The following is a 23,134-nucleotide window of genomic DNA, read 5'->3' as shown; positions in this document are numbered from 1 at the left end:
AATTAATAAGCATAACTTTTGGAAACTAATACATGAAAAAAAAACTACCATCACATCCAGACCTTGTACCGCGCCTAAGAAATTGCGTTCATAATGGAGTTTCCTAAATGTATTGTAAGGAACAAGAGGAATCATAAGTTTTGACATGATGACTCAAACATCTAAGGATTGGCTCTAAACCATTAAAAAATGCAGGGTACAAGCCACACTAACTGGAAGGCAGCAATCCATTCCAATATTGGGGCTAAAGGCTTCCTGGCATCTTGTTGGTGGCAGGAGTACTCGCAACCATACCTTCGATTCCTCCTTGTCCACAGCATATTGTCTTGGGCCCTGTGCCAATAAAGTTGACATTGAACTTGGGCATCTCTTCTTCCTGCTCAGTCTACATTGCTTATATAAAAGTATAACCTTCCTCACAAGTTTATATCTGTCCATTTTGAATCTTATTGGTACCAGTCTGCATCAACTCCCTATATTTGGCTCGGCTCAACTTCTTGTTACGACAATTTAATGCGATTCAGCACCAGGCTGCCAGATCCATAACGGGTGCCTCTCAATTCAGTGATTCAAAGGTACTATGCTGACTTTCCCACTGGCTCTCCATGATTACCAGGAACCCTTCCAAAGCTTAGGCACAGTATATGAATCCATTAATGATAATGCTCCCATCATTATACAGCACACTCTTTAGCCATGTCAACTGTATTGTCTTCTCAGGTCATCGCCTCTTAATCCAACGCTTTTAGAAATAGCAATATAGAGGCAATAGATGCTCGGTGCTTGCTCTGGCACTGTGGAACTCCATTCTGCTTGAAGTACATGCCCTACAAAGCTGCTGAATTAGAGGCACTAACTTGGACCTTAGCACATCATGCTTTAGCACCATGAAAAGGCACCAGATGGAATAATAAACAACTGTGAAAATATAACAGCAGCTCAACAATTCCAGAACAAAGTGTGATTCCAAGAGACCTCATGTACCAGGTGTCCAGCGGAAGTATCATTGGGGCTCACAAAATTATATTAGAGAAAGTAGACAAAGCGTAGATGAACCATAAATCACACCTTGCATCCAGTACACTGCCAGCCAGAGTATTGTTTCTGGAGCGAAGGACGATTTTGTTTCAAAAGGAAGGAGAGGGTGAGGTCATCTCCAGCATTTCAGGTCTTTAAGAAGGAAGGTTCTAGTAGATCTGGGACCTTCAAGCTGCATTTTAAATTAATTACAGGGTTTCAGGACATCCTATTCAACCAGTAAAGCACTTCGTGTATGAAAACATATCCTCAAGCTACACCTTGGACCTGCCCACTCTTCGCCCCACTTTTAGTTTCAGTAACAAAGGCAGGAAATGTCAGCCTCGGATTTGACCTGTTACTTTCAAATGCACTGCAAATAATGCAAAGAGTCGGAAATGTTTAGAATAAAATGTAGGCTGAGGTCCGTGTCTTCCCCATGTGTGCCACTGAAGAAGAGTTCTCCTCCAGGCTTTGGAGCGAATATTAGAAGTTCAGATGAGCGATAATTTCAAAGGACAGTGGGTAAGCTTTCACTGGTAGCAAACAACTGACGGGACAAAAAAAAGAGACCGCAGCACTATTTTCGAGACATCAGTTTTAAAAAGTACTGTAAAGTTATACATGCTGGGTTAGTGCAAAAGGATTTGCAGAAATACCTTCCATTTAATTTAGTCAACGTCAAAAGATTTCTATAATATACGCGTGCTCTGGTTGGTGATGGTTGACGCAACCTGACAAGGTCTCCATGATGACTGCATTTTGTATCTGCAGTACCCAGAATCAATTCACTGATATCATTCAGTTTCACCTGCTCCTACGTTTACATATGCTACTGATTTGTTAGTTACAGCTGTTAGGGAGGATGAATTTACACTGCTTTGTGTGTGACGGGATAACTGCCCAGGACTTACTTTCATGACTTCCCTCTTTCGCCTGGCCGATCAGGACTCCCCAATGAGCCCTTAACTCTCGCCAAAGTCTGACCAGTGGCGGTCTCACAACCTGTTGACTGACTCAACCTCTCCTCTTAAAGCATCTAGCTGGGACTTGGAGGTAAGGGAAGTGATAAAGGGCGTCCTTCCTGTTTGGGCCAGTAGCCAGCCTGTTGCACACCCTCTCTTATCCCGACTCCCTCCACTTTCAAGCATCTACCTAGATCCATACGAGGGAGAGGAAGGAGGAGGGAGAGGAAGGAGGGGGGGGAGGGAGGGGGGGGAGGGAGGGGGGGGGGGGGGGGGGACGGGGGGGAGGGAGGGGGGGGGGGGGGGGGGAGTGGGGGGGGGGGGGAGAGGGAGGGGGAGAAGAGAGAGAGAGAGAGTGTGTGTGTGTCTGTATGCACACACACACACCTCCCCCCATAGGAGAGCCTCTAGAGATTGTTCTGTTGTCATTACTACTCTCTAACTACTTAACACTACCACCTGGCTCAGGCCTCTGTCGCTCTCAGGGAAGTCCATATGGTAATTATCACTTTTCTTTTCTTTCTTTTTTTTTTTAATCCGTGTTTCTAGCGATTGGACTTTCACTGATACACATTTACAGGGTTTCTTCCCAGACCTTACAAGTAAGGGGCTTGTGCCACATCCATTGGTTCAGTAACATCGCTTTCAGAGATTAATATGTTGTCGCCCCCGTGTGCCCCCCCCCCCCCCCCCAAAAAAAAGTAATTCTCACTGGTTGCTTAACGTAACTTCCAGATACTCGGCTTCGATCTTATCTTACTTCCAGGGTATTTAACCGTGATCCCGGGGATTGGGCTTCTATTGGTCCTGAGTGGACTTCAGCAAGTACTCCCAGGTTACTTCCTGGGTGATTCCATATAGTCTCTAGTTTTATTAGTGTTCTAAAAATTGGTCTGCTTTTCTCCAAGATGACTCCGCATAATACATTCAGTGGCTGTGTAACAGTGCTTCAGGGACTGGACTTCAGGCACTCACATATGGGACTGTTGACTTGTTTAAGATGCTGAAGGACTGCCGGTAAATCCTGCGCGACTCTTTATAGCGCTTCTGCTGGTTGCTTCACAGCACGACATGAGGCAGACTCTCCATCACTCCAGCGCACCTACAGTGAACCCAGTCCAGGCCCATGGTCAGTCCTTAACATCTCCGTTTGGTATCCACTTGTTTGACAGTGCACCCGGGATTGAACTATTTCTGACTATGAATTGTATGCTTAAACACTCCTACAGATGGTATGTATCAACACACAGTAGTGCGCCTATGTGGTACTCTGACGCTTCACGCTTACGTGCATTCACATTGCTGCATCATGTTTGGAGCAAGTCTCTAAACACCACACTTCATACAACAGGTCTCTTTCACCCCGCGTCAGGAGTGTGACGTGCTACACAAAAACTACAAAAGAATACAACTGTTCAATATTTCCAAGACAGTCACACCACCATTACAGAAAACAAAACAAGAAAAAATGTAATACAATTTATTGATAGACATTTCTGTTTAAATTAAAAGTTAATAACTGAACAATTTGGATTTATTTGTACTGTTTTAAAGTGCTGTTTAACGTGGGGCTAAGGAAGAAACGTAGTGTCAATGAGTAATTTCTTCTGTGAGAGAAAACAAAACACTGTAGAGAGAAGAGATGCAGAAAGTAATTCTTACCCTTTTCTAGTGGTCAGTGACCGCTTGTAAACATTGGCCAGATGCAGCGTGAGTGGATGTGCATAAGCAACTAGTTTTAACTGCAATCTGTAGACAAACTATGCTCTCAAAACATGGCTCGACTGGGTACTTAGAGCTATAGTCAGAACTGAAACCAGTTTAAAATAAATCTCTGTGACCCTCCTTCTACTGCTCCCACGCATGTTCTGCTGGGGCTGCCATTTCTGCTACCAGGAAATCCTTCGAGTTGGCTACTTTGGCACAAATCAGCTAGCAGACGTATGAAGAGAGCTCCATGCAAATTTCAAAGGTGCTGTGTTATGGCTATTTTCTTCTGAGTTTTGGTTCAGATGTGTTGATGAACAATGTAAAACCTTGGCCACATCAATGTACAACATTTCTGATAGAAAGAAATCCTGATTTAAAATTGGCGCTTTCCGCCTGGTTCATGGTAGGAGAGTGCATCAACACCCCTGCCTGTAAGCAGGACTGTCCGGATGGACACTGTAGAAGTTGCCTACACTCTGGTTACTAAAGGGAGCATTACATCACAGTCTGGATGTTCATTCTCATTAACAGTCTCAACTATTACATTTTAAAGAGTAGATGAAAAACAAATCAACAAGGCCAAAAGTTGGTGAATGACTATAATGGAGATCTGAAGCAGCCTTGGCGGTGCGGTTTAACCACTGCAAAGTATGTAACTTTTTGAGGACTGTGTTACCAAACAAAAGACAATGTGGAACGGTGAGGAGGCAGAATTTAGCCAGGATTTAACAAAACCATTTAAAAACATGTTGAACTTAGAGTGTTATTTTTAGTAAAGCTTACGAGAACTGGGTGTAAGCCACGCCACTGTCCCATATATGTTACTAGTAGCAATATTTTGCATTTGAAAGCCATTCTTACCAACGGGAGAAGCAATCCACACTCCTCATGAAACAAGAGGCACAAAATGTAATATAAATTAGTTTTAAAAAACATGTTTAAGTGGATGGGTGCCATGTTTGAACTGTATGTTAACCCAACAGTTTCACACAGACTGTGGGAGTAATTGTAGATCCATATAGTGCAGAACATATGCGAGTATTGGTAAACACCAAGACAAAAACTTTGTTGAACTAATAAAGAAAAGAAAACAGGTGAGCACGATTTTTGGGATAGAGGTTCAAAAGAAAACGATCAGAAACACCTTGATGGAGGGTTTCACTTTGGATAAGGCTTCTTACAACAAGAAAGCTGGTACCTTCTATGAACAAAAGAGGTCTCGGAGCAAGATCTGGTTTCTTTGTGCCCCCATGGTTAGTCAAAAACAATTTTAAAAGTCTATTAATGGTGGATTGCATTAAAAATAGGTGAAAGACAATGTTGTAAAAACGTACGGACAGTTTCTCTAAATAAAAGTACAAAAACATGTTTAGCTGATGTCGGAGGACCCAAACTGCTAACTTTAAAGCCTGCAGACAAGTCTAAAAACCAGTAGGTGCGAGCCAGAAAAGAAGGCTGATGAATCCGAGCTGGTCTCACCATCCAGGTCTATGATTAACAGGGAAGAGTCCCACTCTTGAAATACGAACTTTCTACAACGGAAAGGTACAAAGAAATTCTGGTCAAGTAAGAAGCATACAGCCAAGTTGGTCATTTTCGCCATTCTAGTACTTAGATGAGGCAAGTCAGTACTGGTTTAATTATACAAACATGTCTTCCTGTCCCTTCTCAGCAGTTGCAAAATAAAATGAAGCAAACTGGAAAAATGGAGGAAACTGGCCTAGTAAGAAAGGCTTTCCAGTGATCCCACAATGACATCTTTCCTTCGTGATCGCAGTAACTCATAGCCAGAATTACAAGAACCCTTGCACAGTGTAAAGTGGAAATGGCACATCAAGTGACAATGCAAACAGGCTCTTCTTTAGAGTGGTAGGATATAGACCCAGAGGAGTATTTGGGATTGAGGCAGCACTGAGCAGAGATTGCTTGATAGGGCTCAGAATCCAAGTTACATCCCTGGGTGTTTTTTTTTTTTTAAGGAAATGAGGCAACTATCATACCGTGACAGCACAGGACACAAATGTGATTAACAGTTGAGACGACAATAGGAAAACCATCTTTTGATAACAAATGTCCTTGTGAAGTTTTGGCCAACTTTGTATTTGAAGTCACGAGAGGAAATGTTCTGGCCTCACTGCCAGTCCAGAATACTTGCTAACGAGAGACTACAAAGTTTGTTTGTGCTCATTAAAACTTGCAGAAGAACTTCACATGGAACGGGTCCAAATAAAGACTTTCATCCCTGATCCTCTGAATTTGCCTCTATACAGGTGAAGGAAAATTACTGATAGCTCATATGACATGACAGATTCGGCCACTCCTGCCTGAAGAATAAGTTTTCACTTGATCTCAAAAGATCACTGTAGGAGCCCTTGATCTGTTTCACTAGAATATAAACAGAAGGAACTGGAAAATCAGAGATCATGTTTGATACTGCCTGAGCAAGAAGCTTCTTGTAGCAGAGGAGAAAGATTGCGCTGTAAGAGTAAAGCTGGCAGGTAGTCACCAAATGAAAGTTATTATAGGCAATTTGTCTTAATGTACACAGATTTGTATACAACAGAACTGAATCACCCATGACCTTAGATGACTGCTATGTGCTGCTGGGAAGAAGCAACCACAGGATGCCGAGGTGGGTAGATTCATCGTAGAAATATTTGCACTGTCAAATTAACAAAAACCTTGTAGAAGTATCAAAAGAGTACTTGATCAAAGTGTGAATCCAGTGAGTGGTTTAGTCCATAACAAGAGACATTGGAATTGACTGCGGCACTGGATGCCGCAAAAATAGCACAAATGCCTTTGGAAGGACACTGTGGCTCATCTGAATAGTCAAACTTTTGGAGAACAGAGCAAAGTCAGAAAACAGCACCAACAGCAAAAGGTGTGAGCCACTGACAGGTATAACTGAATGAGTGTTTGCTGTCAGTTAGGAATGTGAGGTAGATGGATCTAAAAAGTCTCCTGTGCAGTACACAAACACTGAATTATTTTGACACAATTCATCTGGAGCCAAAGATCTTCAGCAAATATGAGAAGCAGCTTTTCTTACAAACAAATGTAAGAATCCTCAGCCATTTGGATGGCATGAAATAAAAAGACCAGCAACAAAGGAGAACAGGTTGACAAGGGACAGCAAATGCAGGCTGGCTAATATGAATGTCTTAGATTTTCAAAGAATCACACAGAAGGGGCTGCATACAAATATAGTACCAGGGTAACTATTGAGAGCACAGTTTCAAGTGCAGCATACTCTTACAAGGTTTTAATAGAATCATAAATGTATGAACAACTGGCCTAATGCAGTTCAACCTGCACCTACTAAGGGATTAACTACACCGCCCCTTGGTAGTAGAGTCCAGCAAACACTGGCTCGGGCAGCCATATAAAGTCTCATTGGGTAAATCATCTTTGATTTAACATTTTTATGCACTTAAGAGTACGCTTTCTATGTAAATGTAATGAGTATTCTAGCTAAGGAAAGGTCCCTTACACAACTGAGAGAAACAGACGGCCCAAGCTATACACCTGTCCTTAGCAACACTAACTGATGCTCCTACTATTACTTTCCAACATTTAATGGTCTTCACAAGTAGATAATCTTCGGTATTTAAAAGCAAGATACATTACTTAAACTGAGGACTCTTGCATAGCATCAGCAATGTGACTGTGCATTGCACATCAATCCAGAACAATGTAGAGTGCAAAAGATAAACTCCTGGACAAATCTTAACCAACAGGAGAGACGGCAAAGAAATCACTCATGACCTTCATGCACCTTGATAAATGAGTGAGTAGTAGACATTAGAAATAAATCAAACCAAAACGAAATAAAATACCATGGCCAAAATATTTCCTGAGAAAAAGCTGAAGTAGTCAGATGAAAAGAAAGGACTGTTCCATCTCTGATTAGAAAAAGGAACAGATCACACATGGGGATTCTGCCCAGAAGCCACGACTGCTGCACTAAAGATAAACTCTCCAGTTTTCCACTTTGAATTTTGTTTACACAGATTACTAATGTTTTTTTTTGGAACCGCGAGTCATAATCATTGGTGAATTCGAACACTAATAAAGTGAGAATTATATGGGTTTCCTAGAATTTCAGAAAGTAAAAATGTCTCAAGACCAATGATGTTGAACAGTCAGTCTATGCACTGATGTAATCACCACTGTTTGGAAAAGTCTAGTGGAACATAAATTCTAACAAAGTAAGGAAATCCATAAACGTTACTTCAGCATTCAAGCGCAAAGCCCCATTTTACTTCCAGCACTGCTAATTCCATCCTTATAGGGCATCAATAATGCCTGTTTTTTTAATTCACTTCTACCACAAAGTATTCCTAAAGTATCACCATCTAAAGATTCACTGTTAAGGTTGCACTTCTGCTCAACATATATTGATGTGATCTTTGTTCACTATATTCAATTTAGTGTGTCAGTAAAAAGTCACTTTGACGTGTTATAACCATGAAATATTGTTTCCATCAGAAAAATGAGTAAGAAAACTGGGATAGTGATTTGGTTTGAACTACCAAATTTGACTGCATTTTTGAAGTTGTTCTTTTTGGTAATACTTTTATAACATACATACATGTGAAAATCTTATTATAAAACCCAGTTGGGAACACCATGAAATGCACAAGGCTAAAACAGATATTGTTCATAGTTAAAGTCCAACTCAAAGGGCAGCCATGGTGGTAAAGTACCTGTGATTTGAAAAAGCAGCATTGCTTATAGTAAATTCCGATAACATTGAATTTCTCCCTCCAAGTTTTTCTTTTTTTTTTAAAAAAGCTTCAGGCCAATGCTTTGTTGTTTTCAAAATTGTTCTATTCTTAAATATATCATTTTCTCAATCTAACATCTTAAAGCAAAATAAAAATCTTCAAACCACTTTTACTATCACTAGATCCACAAGGCAAATAACTTCAGGTTGGCCATAAATACACACACATACATTCTCCAACGTGGTACAGCAGAGAAAGCCACTGTTCACACCTCAAAAGCCATCAATCTCCTGCAAAACCTCCCCAGAACCAATGATTTTCATTTTGTTTAAAAAACGTGAAAAAACTGGAAAGGAGTGGTGTGGTGAGGAACTGGCAGGAAGCAATGACGAGAAGCAGAAGAGGGATGGACACCCATCCACTACGTGCGATTAAGAGTCTGGAAGATTCTAGAAATTTGAAGCATCACTGGGCCGGTTTCCGGGTCGTTCATCCACTGAGTGCTGTTTAATGGATTTTCCAGCATATCTTCAAATGCTGTTCAAAGAAGAAAGAATACGTTATTCTTTGTAGTCATTACAGTACTATTAGTTCTTCAGCCCCTTAAATGACCACCTTACTCTGTCGTCATGGACAACGGATTTCCACTCTGGATTATTCTCACCAACAGATTACTGCTTTCAGGTGAGTTAGTTGGATTATGTCAAATTGAAGCAAGTGATGACTACAATATCCAGACTGCACAAAGCTGACACAAAAGCCTCTTTAATTCCCTTCCCTATTGCAGTAAATTATTTATTATTGGAGGGGAAGGACCTTCTAAGCGTAGGAGAGAAAGAAGACTGAGAGCAAAGAGTTTAATAACAGAAAAGTTGACATGAATGTTCAGACTTAAATACTTTTGCCCTTTTTAATGATAAAAAAAAAAGTACTCACCAGTCCTCCTTAAAATGTAGCCAACAGTGTCATCAACACGAAGGTGAGCCTACTTGCTTCCCACTACATCTCCCACATTTTTAACTACCAGGTTGTCCCTATGGCGTGAGCTTTGATTAGGGCTGTTCCTGCGTGCAGGAATCTGCTGTCATCATGTGACCACAGCATGCAGATACATGCAAGGGCACATTGGGAAATGGGGACAGGGCAGGAGGGAGATGTTGCGACAGGGTAGATTTCCAGTTGAAGGCCTAAAACGTCAAGTAAAAAACCTACACCAGTTTTTTTGTGAAACAATACCAAGGGTCCTCCTAGTGGTATTCATTGGAGGAACCCAGGATCCCATCTTCATGGTCAAAAGTTAGAGAATCTGCTTTCCTCTCTTTTGGATGAACTGGGCATAGTTGTAACCATAGATTTTAGAACCCATGCTCAACTAAGAGAGGTCTTTATCGTATCAAAGTACCACTAATGTCTCAATGCAGACCAGAGAAGGGGACAGCTAGAAGAAGAAATTGTTCAGTGACTGAAAGGGGTAGCAGGAATTCTGCCATGGATTTACTGGATCTAGACATATCTGCAGAGGCATTAAGGCTCAAGTTTGATTCCTTATGGTTAAGTATGTTGAGGTGTATTGGCCTGCTCTTATTAGATACCCCTCCTTCTAATCCTGTGTTCAGACGAAAATGAGTATTGCAATAGCTTATTCCCTTAAGATAGTGATACAATTGTAAATTTATTCATTTGCACTTAAAATGCTGCTTGTATAAAGAGTCAAAACTCTCAAACGTAGATATAAAAATATAAAAACATGTGTCCTTCACTTTTTCATATCTTATGTCTACGTTTGAGAGCTGCGATTCAATGGGCTGACCTGTTATGAATAAAATTAGTAGTCTCCTTAGAATGTTTCTCTATGGATCCCACGGAATCTCTTTGGTGTCATTGACAACCTCCTAGGATAAAAGCATTCATTAATATTTCTAAAGGGGTTGACTACAGAAGGAGTCTCCTGCGCTGAGACGGCTGGCTCATATGTACCCCTAAAAGTTAGGGTAAGTGGGGAACCACTTCAGTGTGTTCACAAATGATGAGGTTTTCACGCATGCCGTGAGACTGGAATGGTTTGAATGACTGAAATCCATTTTCATTTCCTATAGTATTCTGGGTGAAAGTGAGTGCCTTTGCCTGCAATAATCGTGCAATAAGTAGACTAATTATTTTGTTCTGCAGGTGATCCAATAGGACGAAGTAGGACTAAGGTAAGATTTACTCTTGCCATACCGCACATTCAGAGATGGATCCAACTTGCCCTGATGAAGGCCCAAGACCCCCGGAGGGCTTATTAAGAGGCAGAAACACATTGGCACAACAATAAGAAGGATGTTTGAACCTATTCTCTTAAATCACATCCACATACCTTTTAACCCTGCCCTGTGTAGCCTCAGAAAAAAACAGAAAAGTCTTTTTGGGTTTACACAGAGGTAGTTTTAACTGACCCTTCAATCTGGTTCATATCCAGAATTATTTATTCTGATATCCCTTCACTGAAGGTCGAGACCACCTTGATGGCATTGCCCTATCATGGTGAGATGGATCAGCATATGATTAAGAATGCCCACAATAATGTGGGCGAGACTTTTCTTTCCAATTTCAATGTTATTCTTCCCCGTAGTACAAAGCATCACGATCCCCTTTTTCGAACAGAAAAAGGCGTGTTTTGTGCTATCGTCCTTTGAATGTGTGGTATATGATTAATGTGGAAGAGATACAGTAGTAGTTAAAAACCTCTTTGGTGTGGGATATTCTGGTGAAAAGCAGCTTTTTGGGGGTAGGGCACCTAGAAGGCAGTGGCCATGCCCCTGGGAGGAGGTGAAAGCAGGTGGTTCATGAAGAGTCAGTTTGGGACAGTCTAGTCCACCTGGCTCAAGAAGTTGCTTCAGTAAGGCTACTGTTGCAAGAAAGATTTGATGTATGTGGGCAATGGCAGAAATGGCCCTTATTGTGTAAAGAGTTGGCAGGGGCTATGGGCATCATGCCACAAGAGAAATAAAACAAGACAGAAAAATTTGAATATGATTTTCCATACTATGGGATCATTTCAGTAGCTTCGTTAGACCTCAGTACGAACAACATTATACAGAACGTTTAGACCAGTAGTTCCTAACCTGTAGTCCCCTGGGGGGTCCACAAAGCCTCCTCTTGGGGTCCACGATTGCTGAAAAAGCTAAATAAAATTAACAGACTAGGTCCCCAGCTTTCAGTAATGACACAGTGGGGGCAGGGGGGAGGGTCCCTGGTTTCCAATAATGATTCAGTGGGGGGTCCCCGGGTTCTAGTATTGATAAAGTGGGGGATCCACAGAAGTCAACAAAAGGTTGGGAACCACTGGTTTAAACTACTGCTACAGTGTCATCTATTAGAGATCGAAATGTTAGCCAACTGGGTCTTCTAGTCTGCGGGAGGTATGAGGAGAAACCTGTTTATTCCAGTACACACTTCAGCAGCCCCAAGAGGTCCAGTTCAAGGTACTAGGTAGGGTACAACTTTTGGATGGAAAAGTGCCATCATTTAAAGATGCCAGATTACTGCTGCATTAATATACAGGATACGTGGCAGTTTAAAATCTATACACAAATAGCCATGAAAAGCAGCAATGAAGGAGAACCAAGGAGTGATGAAATAACAATCTTCAGCTAGGACTGCTGAGCTGCCGCCCCGACTTCAGTGCCACGCTCCCTTGCATAGACTTTTTAACCATCAGTGTTTGCCAGCATGACACTGCCTCTTAGCATCACACGCTCACTGTTATTAGTGAATGGAATCAACTCTTTCCTACAGCCTGAAGCATTGATAATGAAATGTATGTCGTGTATCAGGGCTGCATCTACAATGAAGCAGCATGTGCTCTGAGGGGTGACAGACACAATTACATCGAAAGTCAGAGCCACTCATCTGGGCAATGGTCCAAGCAGGGCAGAGCCAGTTTTCACGCTAAATATTTCAGACGTGGTCGCTGCTGAAGTCCTTATTCAGCGGCTTTCAGACTATTCAACCCAGCCAGGCCTTATAAGGATGGACCTGTGACAGTCAAAATACCCCTGACATTTTAAAGAAACAACTCCATCCACAAACAAGACTATCTTTCCTTCATTCAGTTTGATCACAATTCAGACCGAAAAACAGAAGCTTCCTGCCAATGGTGCAACTGATGAGCACAAGTCTTATGCTTTTTGGAAAGAGTACCATAAAGACAGAAGCAGGTATTTTAACTTTAGTAAGTCTACTCAATTGCAAAGATAAAACACAAAACCAAAATATAAGAAACAAGCATTTAAAACAACTACTACTACCAGGAGACAGGCACTGAAACATGGTGAGAAGTTTGTTCTAATCACATGTACTTCTATCCAGCTCCTGGAACATAAATCATAGCATAAAAATATATCCAGAATAAAAGAGAAACAGAGAGCTAAGAAAGTGCTGAGACACTGGCCAGGGGAGGTCAAAGATGGCATTATGTGTCTTTAGGCAGTGACAAATAATTGCAAACCCATTTTATGGGTGGGTTGACAGCACAGCTTTCTGCATTACCTTTAAAATGTACATTAAATGGCCTTTGGCTCTTCCCCACAGCAGTATTACACTCTCACCTCACGCTACTGTCTGTTTGCTGCATCATTCTGCCTCCTATGGATTGCTTGCATTGCAATGCATGACACATTGCTGAAAACCAAACGAGCATAGGACACGGCTGTGAGACTTGTCCTAGATCAGAAAATCAAGGGTCGGGTACCGGTGAGGGAAGATCTAATGGTGCCGTGGAGGAGAAGCCATAACATTTTATTTTTGCACGCCGTTCCAACTAAGATCTTGAGGAATACCTTTGGAACACCGAAGTATGTACCTCCTTTCCAGGTGCCTGGATCGCCTTGCTCTATGCCATTTGCTTCCCACAGTGATAGGATATAACGCAGTTGTAATAAGGCAGGCAGGATATCTGTCATGTTTGTAATGGAGTAACTCACTCGACAAACTCTAAATCAGGTACGAATGCATTTTCAGCTACAAATATTCCGACTCTGGAGCAGACCGGAGGCCATCAATAGAAATGTTCAACAATAGACATTTTTTTTAAATGCTGTATAAATACTAATAATAATGAAATGGCAGGTTGAGTAGTTTGTCAGAGTGCCCCTTCTGAGGCATCTACCTTTCCACTCTTGATTGTTATGCTCTTTCCTATATATCTAGGTCTCTGTTTGGTGGGAAGAGTGCAGGTCCTTATTGGGTCATAAAAATCCCTGCTAGAGAGTTGCATCTGGTCTAGCAATCACAGCAATGTTTTTTGCACAAGTCGCCTGGTGGCTGTGGAAAAAGGAGATCATTGTGTTTACACCTTGCTTTGGACGCAAATCTAGGGCTCGGTAGTAACCTGATTCTTAAGTTACAGAGCTGGCCCCAATCCATAATAATATGGAGAACCAAGGTCAATCATTCTTCTCTTGTCTCCTCATCCATAGAAGGACTGATGCCTTTTGCCTAGGTTTCTAGTCCCCGAATACCATATACATACATACCAAGACCCAACACACTGGCTGAACAGCATCCAAGTATCCTGACCTGTTAATGGCCCCATCTACTGTTGCTACGATTTACCGCCTTCATAACTACACGCCATCTTCATCGTCTTTAAACCTTCTCACTTAGAAATTAAAATGCGACTGCCGAAAACAGTCAGAGGATGCATTTAGGATAGTAAGGGGCATTCTCAAATCCGCAGCCAAGTTTGAGAACTTAAAAATAAAATGGGCAGTACCCTTATGCAGTCTACAACTACATCTCTGCAATGAACCCACATCCTACGTAGCACAAAATCTGTGCACAGTCCAGTGTGACAGAAATCTGCAGTACTCAGGAGTGTGGCAGAAACGTCAGCTATCCAGACTGGTTTCAGAAGCACCATGATGTGTATGGTAATATGTCGAGTATGAGTTTCTTTATGCCAAGAAGCTGATAATACTTACCCAATAGTGTTTTGGGGTTAGTTAGGCCAAGCTGTACCACTGGATTGTCAAGGATAGCCTGAAATAAGGGGCTGGAGGTATCGATTCCTTTGTCCAACTCTTCTGGAGAAGGCTTTCTGTCGCCTAGAAGCCATTCACACTACATAAGGAAACAAAAACACGGGCACTTAGGAGAGTACCCCAAACATACTAGAAACATCAAGGGGTTTATAATTAGCATTAATGAACTTTAGCGAAAGAAACATAGAAAAAGTATTTCTGAAATACCTGAATGCTGCAATCATTACTGATGGAGCTCCAATTTACTCAAATTGATCATCTAATCCAGATAAAATAAAAAATGCCTACCTTATCAAGCCCAGAATATTACAGGAGAAGTAAAGGGTGGAGGAGGCCGGTTGTGGACCTATTCTTGCAAAGAGGTGGTAAAAGAAAAGCTTAGTTTGAGCCTTCAAAATGTGGCCAAGTCCATCTCTTTGATTTCATTTAGCAGTTTCTGGTCCTGTTCCAAGTTACAAAAGTTACCTCAAGGACTGGAAGGCCCGCCATACGACTACAGTGCTCTTAACTTTGAGCTCGCAAAGTAAGAGACTTTAAGAAAGCGAATATCCACATCATGTAGTGAAGGATCAACCTCTATTTTCCCAGTCAGGAAACAAACTCAAACATTATACCTGCCAACAGACACTATTCGAAATCCGCCTCAGGCACTGGGAAGCAATAAGATAAGGGATAGAAGATGGGCTTGGGTGTTATATTTGATACCACCACTAACTATCCATCAAAACTGAAATACTGGCGAGAGGATCTGGATTTTAGGTTCCTCTTTACTACCTCAAGATGAGTTTTTGAAATATTTTTGGGACTGCCTATATCCTGGGTAAGCGAGTGGGTCGAATAGACCCACAGGGGTTGAGTTTAGATCAGATGGCTTCAAGGATATGGCTGGAGAGCAGGGTTTGGAAACAGTTTCTCCCATCAGTATTAGGACCAATTTATGTTTTTAAAATTTGCAGCCCGAGAAGGGGTTTCTTTCATATCTTAGGCAGGGCTGAAATGAACACATTCTAATGTCAAAATGAGGCGAGCCTACACTCTGTGTCCGTTCACTCACTTTAGGAAGGAAGTAAAACTAGCATTGGCAACGCCAACAGGTCTCGCCTATAAATCCCACTGGCTTTGCCAAAGTATTTTTTTTAGCTATGCTGTACAGCAACATGGCTGCTGTGCAGCATGTTTAAAAAGATGTGATAATGCCATTTTCTAAGCACGCACATCAGTTAAACGTGCACTTGAGCAACTACTAAAGGACAGTTTTTTCTTATTTACATATCCGAGCTAAAAATCAATAAATAAAAATAAAAAGGGGAGGCAGAGAGCACTCTTAAAACAGTGTTTTTATTTTTGTAATGTATACAGAATGAGCATGTTTGTGAGGAGGCGGGAGTAAAGCGGAACAGCGGGGGAGATGCAACATGAGGGAGAGATCACTGGTGAAAGATAGCAACTTGGCTCGAGGGGAGAGAGAAGCACATCTCTGAAAGGTAAAGCAATGTAGTTCCGTTAAAGCGAGCACAGGAAGCACAGAAGCCAGCCCATCAAAGAGGTGGTACAGAGGACACGCTCCGTGGACTGGGCAAAAACAAAATGGTTAGGCTGCAAAATGGAAAGCCATCCAATAGAGTGCAAGCAAATAAATGCATGTGAAATTCAAGGCAACCAATGGTAAGCAATGGGTGGGCTCTTAGACTCTGCATGCTCTTGGTAAGCCCACAATTATGTCTTTAGTAATCAGTCTGGCAGGCTAACCCTAAAAACAGACCATTGGCCCGATCGATAAGGAAACCATTCAGTTTTCGAGCCACATGGACTGCTGTTGAATTAAAATTGTTACACAGGTGTGCTTCGGACATTTGAATTTCAAATAGATTTCTATTGTATTAACTTGGAAATATTTCAAAAGAGTCTATTACATTTTGTCAAAAATTGTCATTAACTGATAATGGTGATAAAAGTTTCAGCAAAACTGTTATGAAGTCTCAAACATATTACACTCACATTATTTGCATGCTCCTGCCACCTAGTGGTGAAACATAAATAGGCCTCAATTTAATGGGCATCAAGAGAATCAATTGTCTAACGTGCAGATGACTTTACCCTAATAGTCCCGTCAGATGTCTACCTAAGAATCCGTTTTTATCCACTGCCATCGACTCACGGTATTTATCCATAGCTCTACCAGCCCGTTTGACCTTTATCTGATGGGAAGGATAGGTGGCTTCCGAGAGAATCTGAGCAGGACCTCAACCCTCAGACAGTGAACTAAGTTACTGCAGACCAGACCAATGGTTAAGTTACTGCAGACCAGACCAATGGTTAAGTTACTGCAGACCAGACCAATGGTTAAGTTACTGCAGACCAGACCAATGGTTAAGTTACTGTAGACCAGACCAATGGTTAAGTTACTGTAGACCAGACCATTGGTTAAGTTACCTGCAGACCAGAAAACTGCTTACGTTAACTGCAGACCAGACCGCGCATTACGTTACCCGCAGACCAGACAGTGCATTACGTTACCCGCAGACCAGACAGTGCATTACGTTACCCGCAGACCAGACAGTGCATTACGTTACCCGCAGACCAGACAGTGCATTACGTTACCCGCAGACCAGACAGTGCATTACGTTACCCGCAGCAGACCAGACAGTGCATTACCTTACCCGCAGCAGACCAGACAGTGCATTACCTTACCCGCAGCAGACCAGACAGTGCATTACCTTACCCGCAGACCAGACAGTGCATTACGTTACCTCCAGACCAGACCACTGCTTACGTTACCCGCAGACCAGACAGTGCATTACGTTACCTGCAGACCAGACCACTGCTTACGTTACCCGCAGACCAGACAGTGCATTACGTTACCTGCAGACCAGACCACTGCTTACGTTACCCGCAGACCAGACAGTGCATTACATTACCTGCAGACCAGACCACTGCTTACGTTACCCGCAGACCAGACAGTACATTACGTTACCCGCAGAACAGACCATGGCTTAAGTTACTGCAGACCGGACCCATGCTTACGATCCCTGCAGACCAACCCGCTACTTAACTTATCTGCAGACCAGCCTGCTGCTTACGTTACCTGCATACCAGGCCACGGCTTACGTTACCTCCAGACCAGCCTGCTGCTTACGTTACCTGCATACCAGCCTGCTGCTTACGTTACCTGCATACCAGGCCACGGCTTACGTTACCTGCATACCAGGCCACGGCTTACATTCCCTGCATTCCAGACTACTGCTGCTTATGTTACCTGCAGACCAGACCACTGCTTACGTTACCTGCAGACCAGACCACCGCATATGTTACCTGCAGACCAGACCACTGCTTACGTTACCTGCAGACCAGACCACTGCTTACATTCCCTGCATTCCAGACTACTGCTGCTTATGTTACCTGCAGACCAGACCACTGCTTACGTTACCTGCAGACCAGACCACCGCATATGTTACCTGCAGACCAGACCACTGCTGCTTATGTTACCTGCAGACCAGACCACTGCTTACGTTACCTGCAGACCAGACCACCGCATATGTTACCTGCAGACCAGACCACTGCTTACGTTACCTGCAGACCAGACCACTGCTTACGTTACCTGCAGACCAGACCACTGCTTACGTTACCTGCAGACCAGACCACCGCTTACATTCCCTGCAGACCAGACTACTGCTGCTTATGTTACCTGCAGACCAGACCACTGCTTAAATCATTGTTTTACAGCATCACTCACGCGTTAGAAAGCGAGCATTAAAAAGCAAACATCAAATCATGTAGAAGGGATGTACTGAAAGCTATGTCGACGCCTCATATCTGCAATGTGGTAGGCACCATTCCTCTTATAGAAGAGTTGCCATTGGCAAAAAAAAAAAAACACAATAGTAAAATCCATTCAATTACTCATTTTATTTGCTATGGTACTTTTCCATTTCAGCCAGGCACATGCGGCATCTATTAACAGGAGCAGGTAGGCCTGACCTCAGGCAGCCAAGCCAGCCCTTAACACAGACACATGCCCCATCATCATACTACTGAGTAGTTATTTCTTTTCTTTGTCTAAATAATGTATATTTTAACCTAAGGGTGGAAGTGTTGAGCAGTATTTAAAGGGGACACTGGCAAGTACTTTGTAATCACTCAGATTCCAGCCTTCACACCCTGGAATGTGATTATTATTTCTAAGGGTTAACATACAGTGGTGTGGATTCAGCGAAAGAATCCAGCAAAATAACTAATAAACGAGGCTCCTAAACATGAATTTATCCAACAGGGAAAATACTGCGAAACTTAAACCAAAGAGAAATGCATTTAAAGATGATGTGGAGCCCCTCCTCGCCCTCCCTCCCCGCTCCGGAGTCCGCATTGTAGAAGACTAGACGTGGTCTTGCTATCACAATACGAGCATTCTATTTAAGGAGAAGAGTCCTGGTCTGACAAAGAACCTCAACGTGAATGTCAACTTCGTGGAAGTTGGTATTCTTTCTGCCTTCAAGTCAATAAATATCATTTCAGAAGCGTTTTTTGTAGTTCTCAATCTCTTTGCCTGGGACTTGCTACACGATGCTTATGGAAAGAAAACAGTGAAAACAGACTGCTTTCCTCTGTTGATGCAACTGCTGATTACAGTACATCCATGTCAGCAATTTACAGTGTCCATAGACGAAACAGTGGCCTAAATGTGATGCAATATGCCTTGCCAGGTGCTATGCTAACCATCCCCACGTGCAACTATATGGTTGCAAATTCAACAGATGCTAGAAATAACAGTTCTGTGTAAAAATCGAAAAATCACAGAGCGCCAATTCTAGGACAAATATCTATGGCATTCAAAGAAATTTAAAGTAATAGAAATGGACAGAGATGGAGAGTTCCAGCTAATATCACAACAACTAAAACAAAAAAAATACGTGGATAGAATATGTAAAGCACCACATGTAGAACAGATCTGTGATTTAGAAAAAAAACAAGGAAAAAAGTCAGAGAAAGCACAAACACGGAAAGTGATAAATTTTCACAATACAAATAAATTATGTCAATGTTTTTAAGTCAGCTGCCAAACAGATGACTGTGATGGGGAAAATGGGAAACTACAAATCATGCTCCCTTCTGGAGGAAACGGCGGGGGCGGATTCAATAAACATTTCATTGGGGCCCAAACAAATGTGTAACCCCCAAATGCTATCTAACAGCTGCCCCGATAAACACGCTGGTAACCCCCTAGCTCCAAGCTGGGGTAGTACTGATTGTGTAACATACACCAATACTTACGGCTGCATCCTGCTGGTTGCTGTTCACTCGTAATGCATCGATGACTTCTTTCTCATCGAATCCCATCTCCATGAGCGCCACCACGGCCTGGAGAACAAAAAACAAGCATTTATTGTACGGTTCTGCTCTAGAGCACTGCTACCCACCACACGCATCACAGGGCTGTACGCAGCACCATGAACAGGCCGCAGACATGGCTAGACCTTTAAAAGACATACAGTCACAAGAAGGAGATGTTCCAAACAAAATGTATGATGGATACTTTCTGCAAGTCTTCATGCCTTAATGACTAATAATGCAGCTTCGCAAGGGCGCAGCACACAGTTTGGGAAAGTGGCAATCTACTTCTGACCTCACAGCGAAAGTCTGTGGGATCCGTGGACTGTGAGAGATAACTACGCCTGTCAGATGTGTGTCAAGTGAGACACAGGAGTAATACGTAATGTCGGCTGCTCTGGGAAGTAGATCAGGTTTATAAACCCAGATCAGAGGGGCTGTGTAACTTACTGGGCAGATATGTTTTTGTGAGTCCTCAGCATACAAGTTGTGTGTCAATCATCAGTGGGTCAAAACTTGTAGGGAGTGGACAAGGTCCACTGATAAGTTTGATCGAACAACAATACAATTTCTTTGATAATAGAGCCAGCCTTTTTAAAACATCTTGGGATTGCTTCTGCTCGGAAGCATCATACACCCTCGTACTTCCAAAAATAATGAAACCTAGGGTGGGACGCACACTCCCAAATAACACAGTCGAATAGTCTTTAAACCCTATATGGTTTCGAACATTCATCACATCATAGGTTCAGTGCAGTGTTTTGGTAGTCTCAAAATAAAAGCCAAAGTCACAACCTTTGAGATTAACTTGAGAGGGTTCTGGATTTCAATCAGACTTGCTCACCGAGATTATGTCATTGTAGTATTGTCTGTTTCAATCATATTAGAGTTTGCTATTACTGAGAGTATGAACGAATTCAGAACCAGACCGCTACCAGCTTTAATATGAGAAGATTGCTAGCTGGTGGACCAGGTCAACTGTATAGTCCTGCATCAGTGCTGAGTTGGTGTGAATGTAACATCTCAAGAACTATTCTGTGGGAAGCAATTTCTGGAAGGGCACTGCCTTAAAGCACGCTCCTTTTATGAATCACAATGGGAGGAGTGACCAAAGAGATGGGGAAGGGAGGCTTAGTCTGTCATTCCAGTGTCCGCTTGGCTGTCACTATTTTAGTTTTTTTAAATTATGGATTTATAGGAGTTATTACAGTACAAAATGTTAGAAGTCTCAAAAATGAAAGGAAAACCAAAGAAACATAATTAAACACTGATGTTATTGCACATACAATACATAAATAATTCATAAAAAGTGCTACAAATTGTAAGGAGAAGTATTTCATTTTGGTGGCTGTGGATTAAAGCATATTCAAGATGACCGATCTCTTTCTTCTTCAACTAAACGAATGTGGGCAGTAAAGGAGATTTCCATAAAGTTATTATGATAGAAAGCGTGATTTTAAGAGCAATAAAAAAAAAAAAAATGACTACAGGTATTTGTTTGTATTTCTTTATCTATCCCAAAACAAAATAGCTCTGGAAGATGGAGCTAATTGAATTGCAACCTTTAAACTCAAAGCTTCTGAAATTATCAAGCTAATAATTCAGTATTTGGAGCATACTGGTGGATATCAGAAACTACACTTATTTACAGTTTCTGGAGGACAAAATATCATCTACTTGGTCATGAATACCATTCGGTGAAAACTGAAATCCGTTGTATATGATATTTTGATCATTCAAAACCATGCTGCATCATCAAGGATTACCTCCATAGACTCTGACCATTTCTTTTTCATTTTCAAGATTTCTCTTGTTGCCTCAGTTAGGACTGGAATGTTTTGGAGCTTTACATGGACCAACTAGAAACCCAGACTTTAGACCAAGGTTCTGACGATATGTAAAGAATTGGGGGGGGGGGGGGGGATGGCCCTTCCAGACCTTCAACAGATATGACAATTTTGTAATAATATTAAAAATGTTAAGGGACAAGAATATAATAGATCTACTTAGTGATAGTAAGATAGTGACATTAATTTTGGTTAATTTTTATGAACACAAAATTAGGCTGCAGACACCCTTGAGCTGCGGGCCAGGTAATTCAAATCACTCCTCCCACACTGTTCCCAAACACTAAATTTAGTGCACACACTATTTAATATTGAGCGCTAATGGATACTACGGAAAAGCAGATCAGCATAAGAAAATCAGAAAATCAATCCAAAGAAGATGGTTCAAAGATTCTAGTCTCTTTACATTTCTTGCTATTTTACCTCCAAAATCTTTAACTTCATATTAATTAGGACAGTTACAGCTTCAGCCAACATGATTCGCTCAAACATAGAACTTCTTCAGGGCACTTTATCACCGAGCAGTATATTCGCTTCACACATCCAATATAGGAAAAGTACAAATCAGTTATGGTCATAATTCATAGTCACATTCCAATCAGTTCCATCTTCTTATCATAAACCGGTCCCAATTTTATTCTGGTAATTCACCAATCCGCATGTTACAGATTGGCTATACCACATGATGACAACTGAGGGCCTTTGGATTCACTCCAATCCGTGACCGTGACTGCAGACCTCTGCTTTCTTAATTGTCACCTATCAATCACAGTGAAAACGGATGTGTGAAAATACTACTCAGCGATAAAAGGCCAAAAGAAGTTAGAAGGAAACACATTGGTTGAGGTTATAACTGTTCTAGGTTATATGAAGTTAAAGATTGTGGAAGAGAAACAGAGAAAGAAAATTAGAGACACAGTATTAGACTATATACGAGCAGGCAAATTCCAAACAAACTGAAAGTCCAATGTCTCAATTATGAGAAAAATGTTTAAAACCTCGGCATGGCTCTTATTCTGGGCTAAAGAGGGAGTTGTGAATGTGGCTGATCTTTTGCAAGGTAATGGGCTGAAGAATTTGTTCACTTTTCAGTTATCTACCAGGAATGGTGCAGTTGGTTTATGTTTCATATAGCCAGTTACAGCAGATAATTAAACGGATAGCAAATACCCAGGTTATACTGACTTACTTGTACTTCGTAAAAATGCTCTAGTGGAGTCTCCAACTCCCAGATAACAAAAACACACTTCTTTGAGCCAAGGACAGAGAAAAGGCACCTGACTGCAAAATGAGGAATTCCCTGAAACTTGATGGCCTCTTCAGTGACTGGCTGTTCTGAAAAAGACATACTTTTTCAACATGTCTAAATCATCTCCCATAATCTGGATATTTTGAACGGCTACAGTCAATTTTCATATTTTATATTGAAACAAAGACTTTTTAGGATGGCATCATCACATACTACATTTTCTTCGGGCGGGAATTCACATTTCTCAAGAATCAATTAAGAAGGTCAG

The 23,134-nt window shown here is 41.7% G+C and overlaps 1 protein-coding gene across 1 annotated transcript in view; it reads right to left on the bottom strand.

The window, feature by feature from the left end:
* Nucleotides 1-3,446: 3,446 nt before the first annotated feature.
* The window catches only part of UBAC1 (UBA domain containing 1), a 114,082-nt gene continuing 94,394 nt past the window's right edge, over nt 3,447-23,134 (bottom strand). Inside the window, exons 8-10 of the mRNA XM_069241638.1 lie at nt 19,714-19,800; nt 14,386-14,524; nt 3,447-8,959 (exon numbers count right to left, since the gene is read on the bottom strand). Of these exons, the coding sequence (XP_069097739.1) occupies nt 8,844-8,959; nt 14,386-14,524; nt 19,714-19,800 (342 nt within the window). The 3' untranslated portion in view covers nt 3,447-8,843. The remainder of the gene's footprint in view (nt 8,960-14,385; nt 14,525-19,713; nt 19,801-23,134) is intronic.

The sequence above is a fragment of the Pleurodeles waltl genome, chromosome 6 (genome assembly GCF_031143425.1).
Source record: "Pleurodeles waltl isolate 20211129_DDA chromosome 6, aPleWal1.hap1.20221129, whole genome shotgun sequence".
Classification (NCBI taxonomy): domain Eukaryota; kingdom Metazoa; phylum Chordata; class Amphibia; order Caudata; family Salamandridae; genus Pleurodeles; species Pleurodeles waltl.
This window is presented reverse-complemented; position numbering and strand designations above follow the sequence as displayed.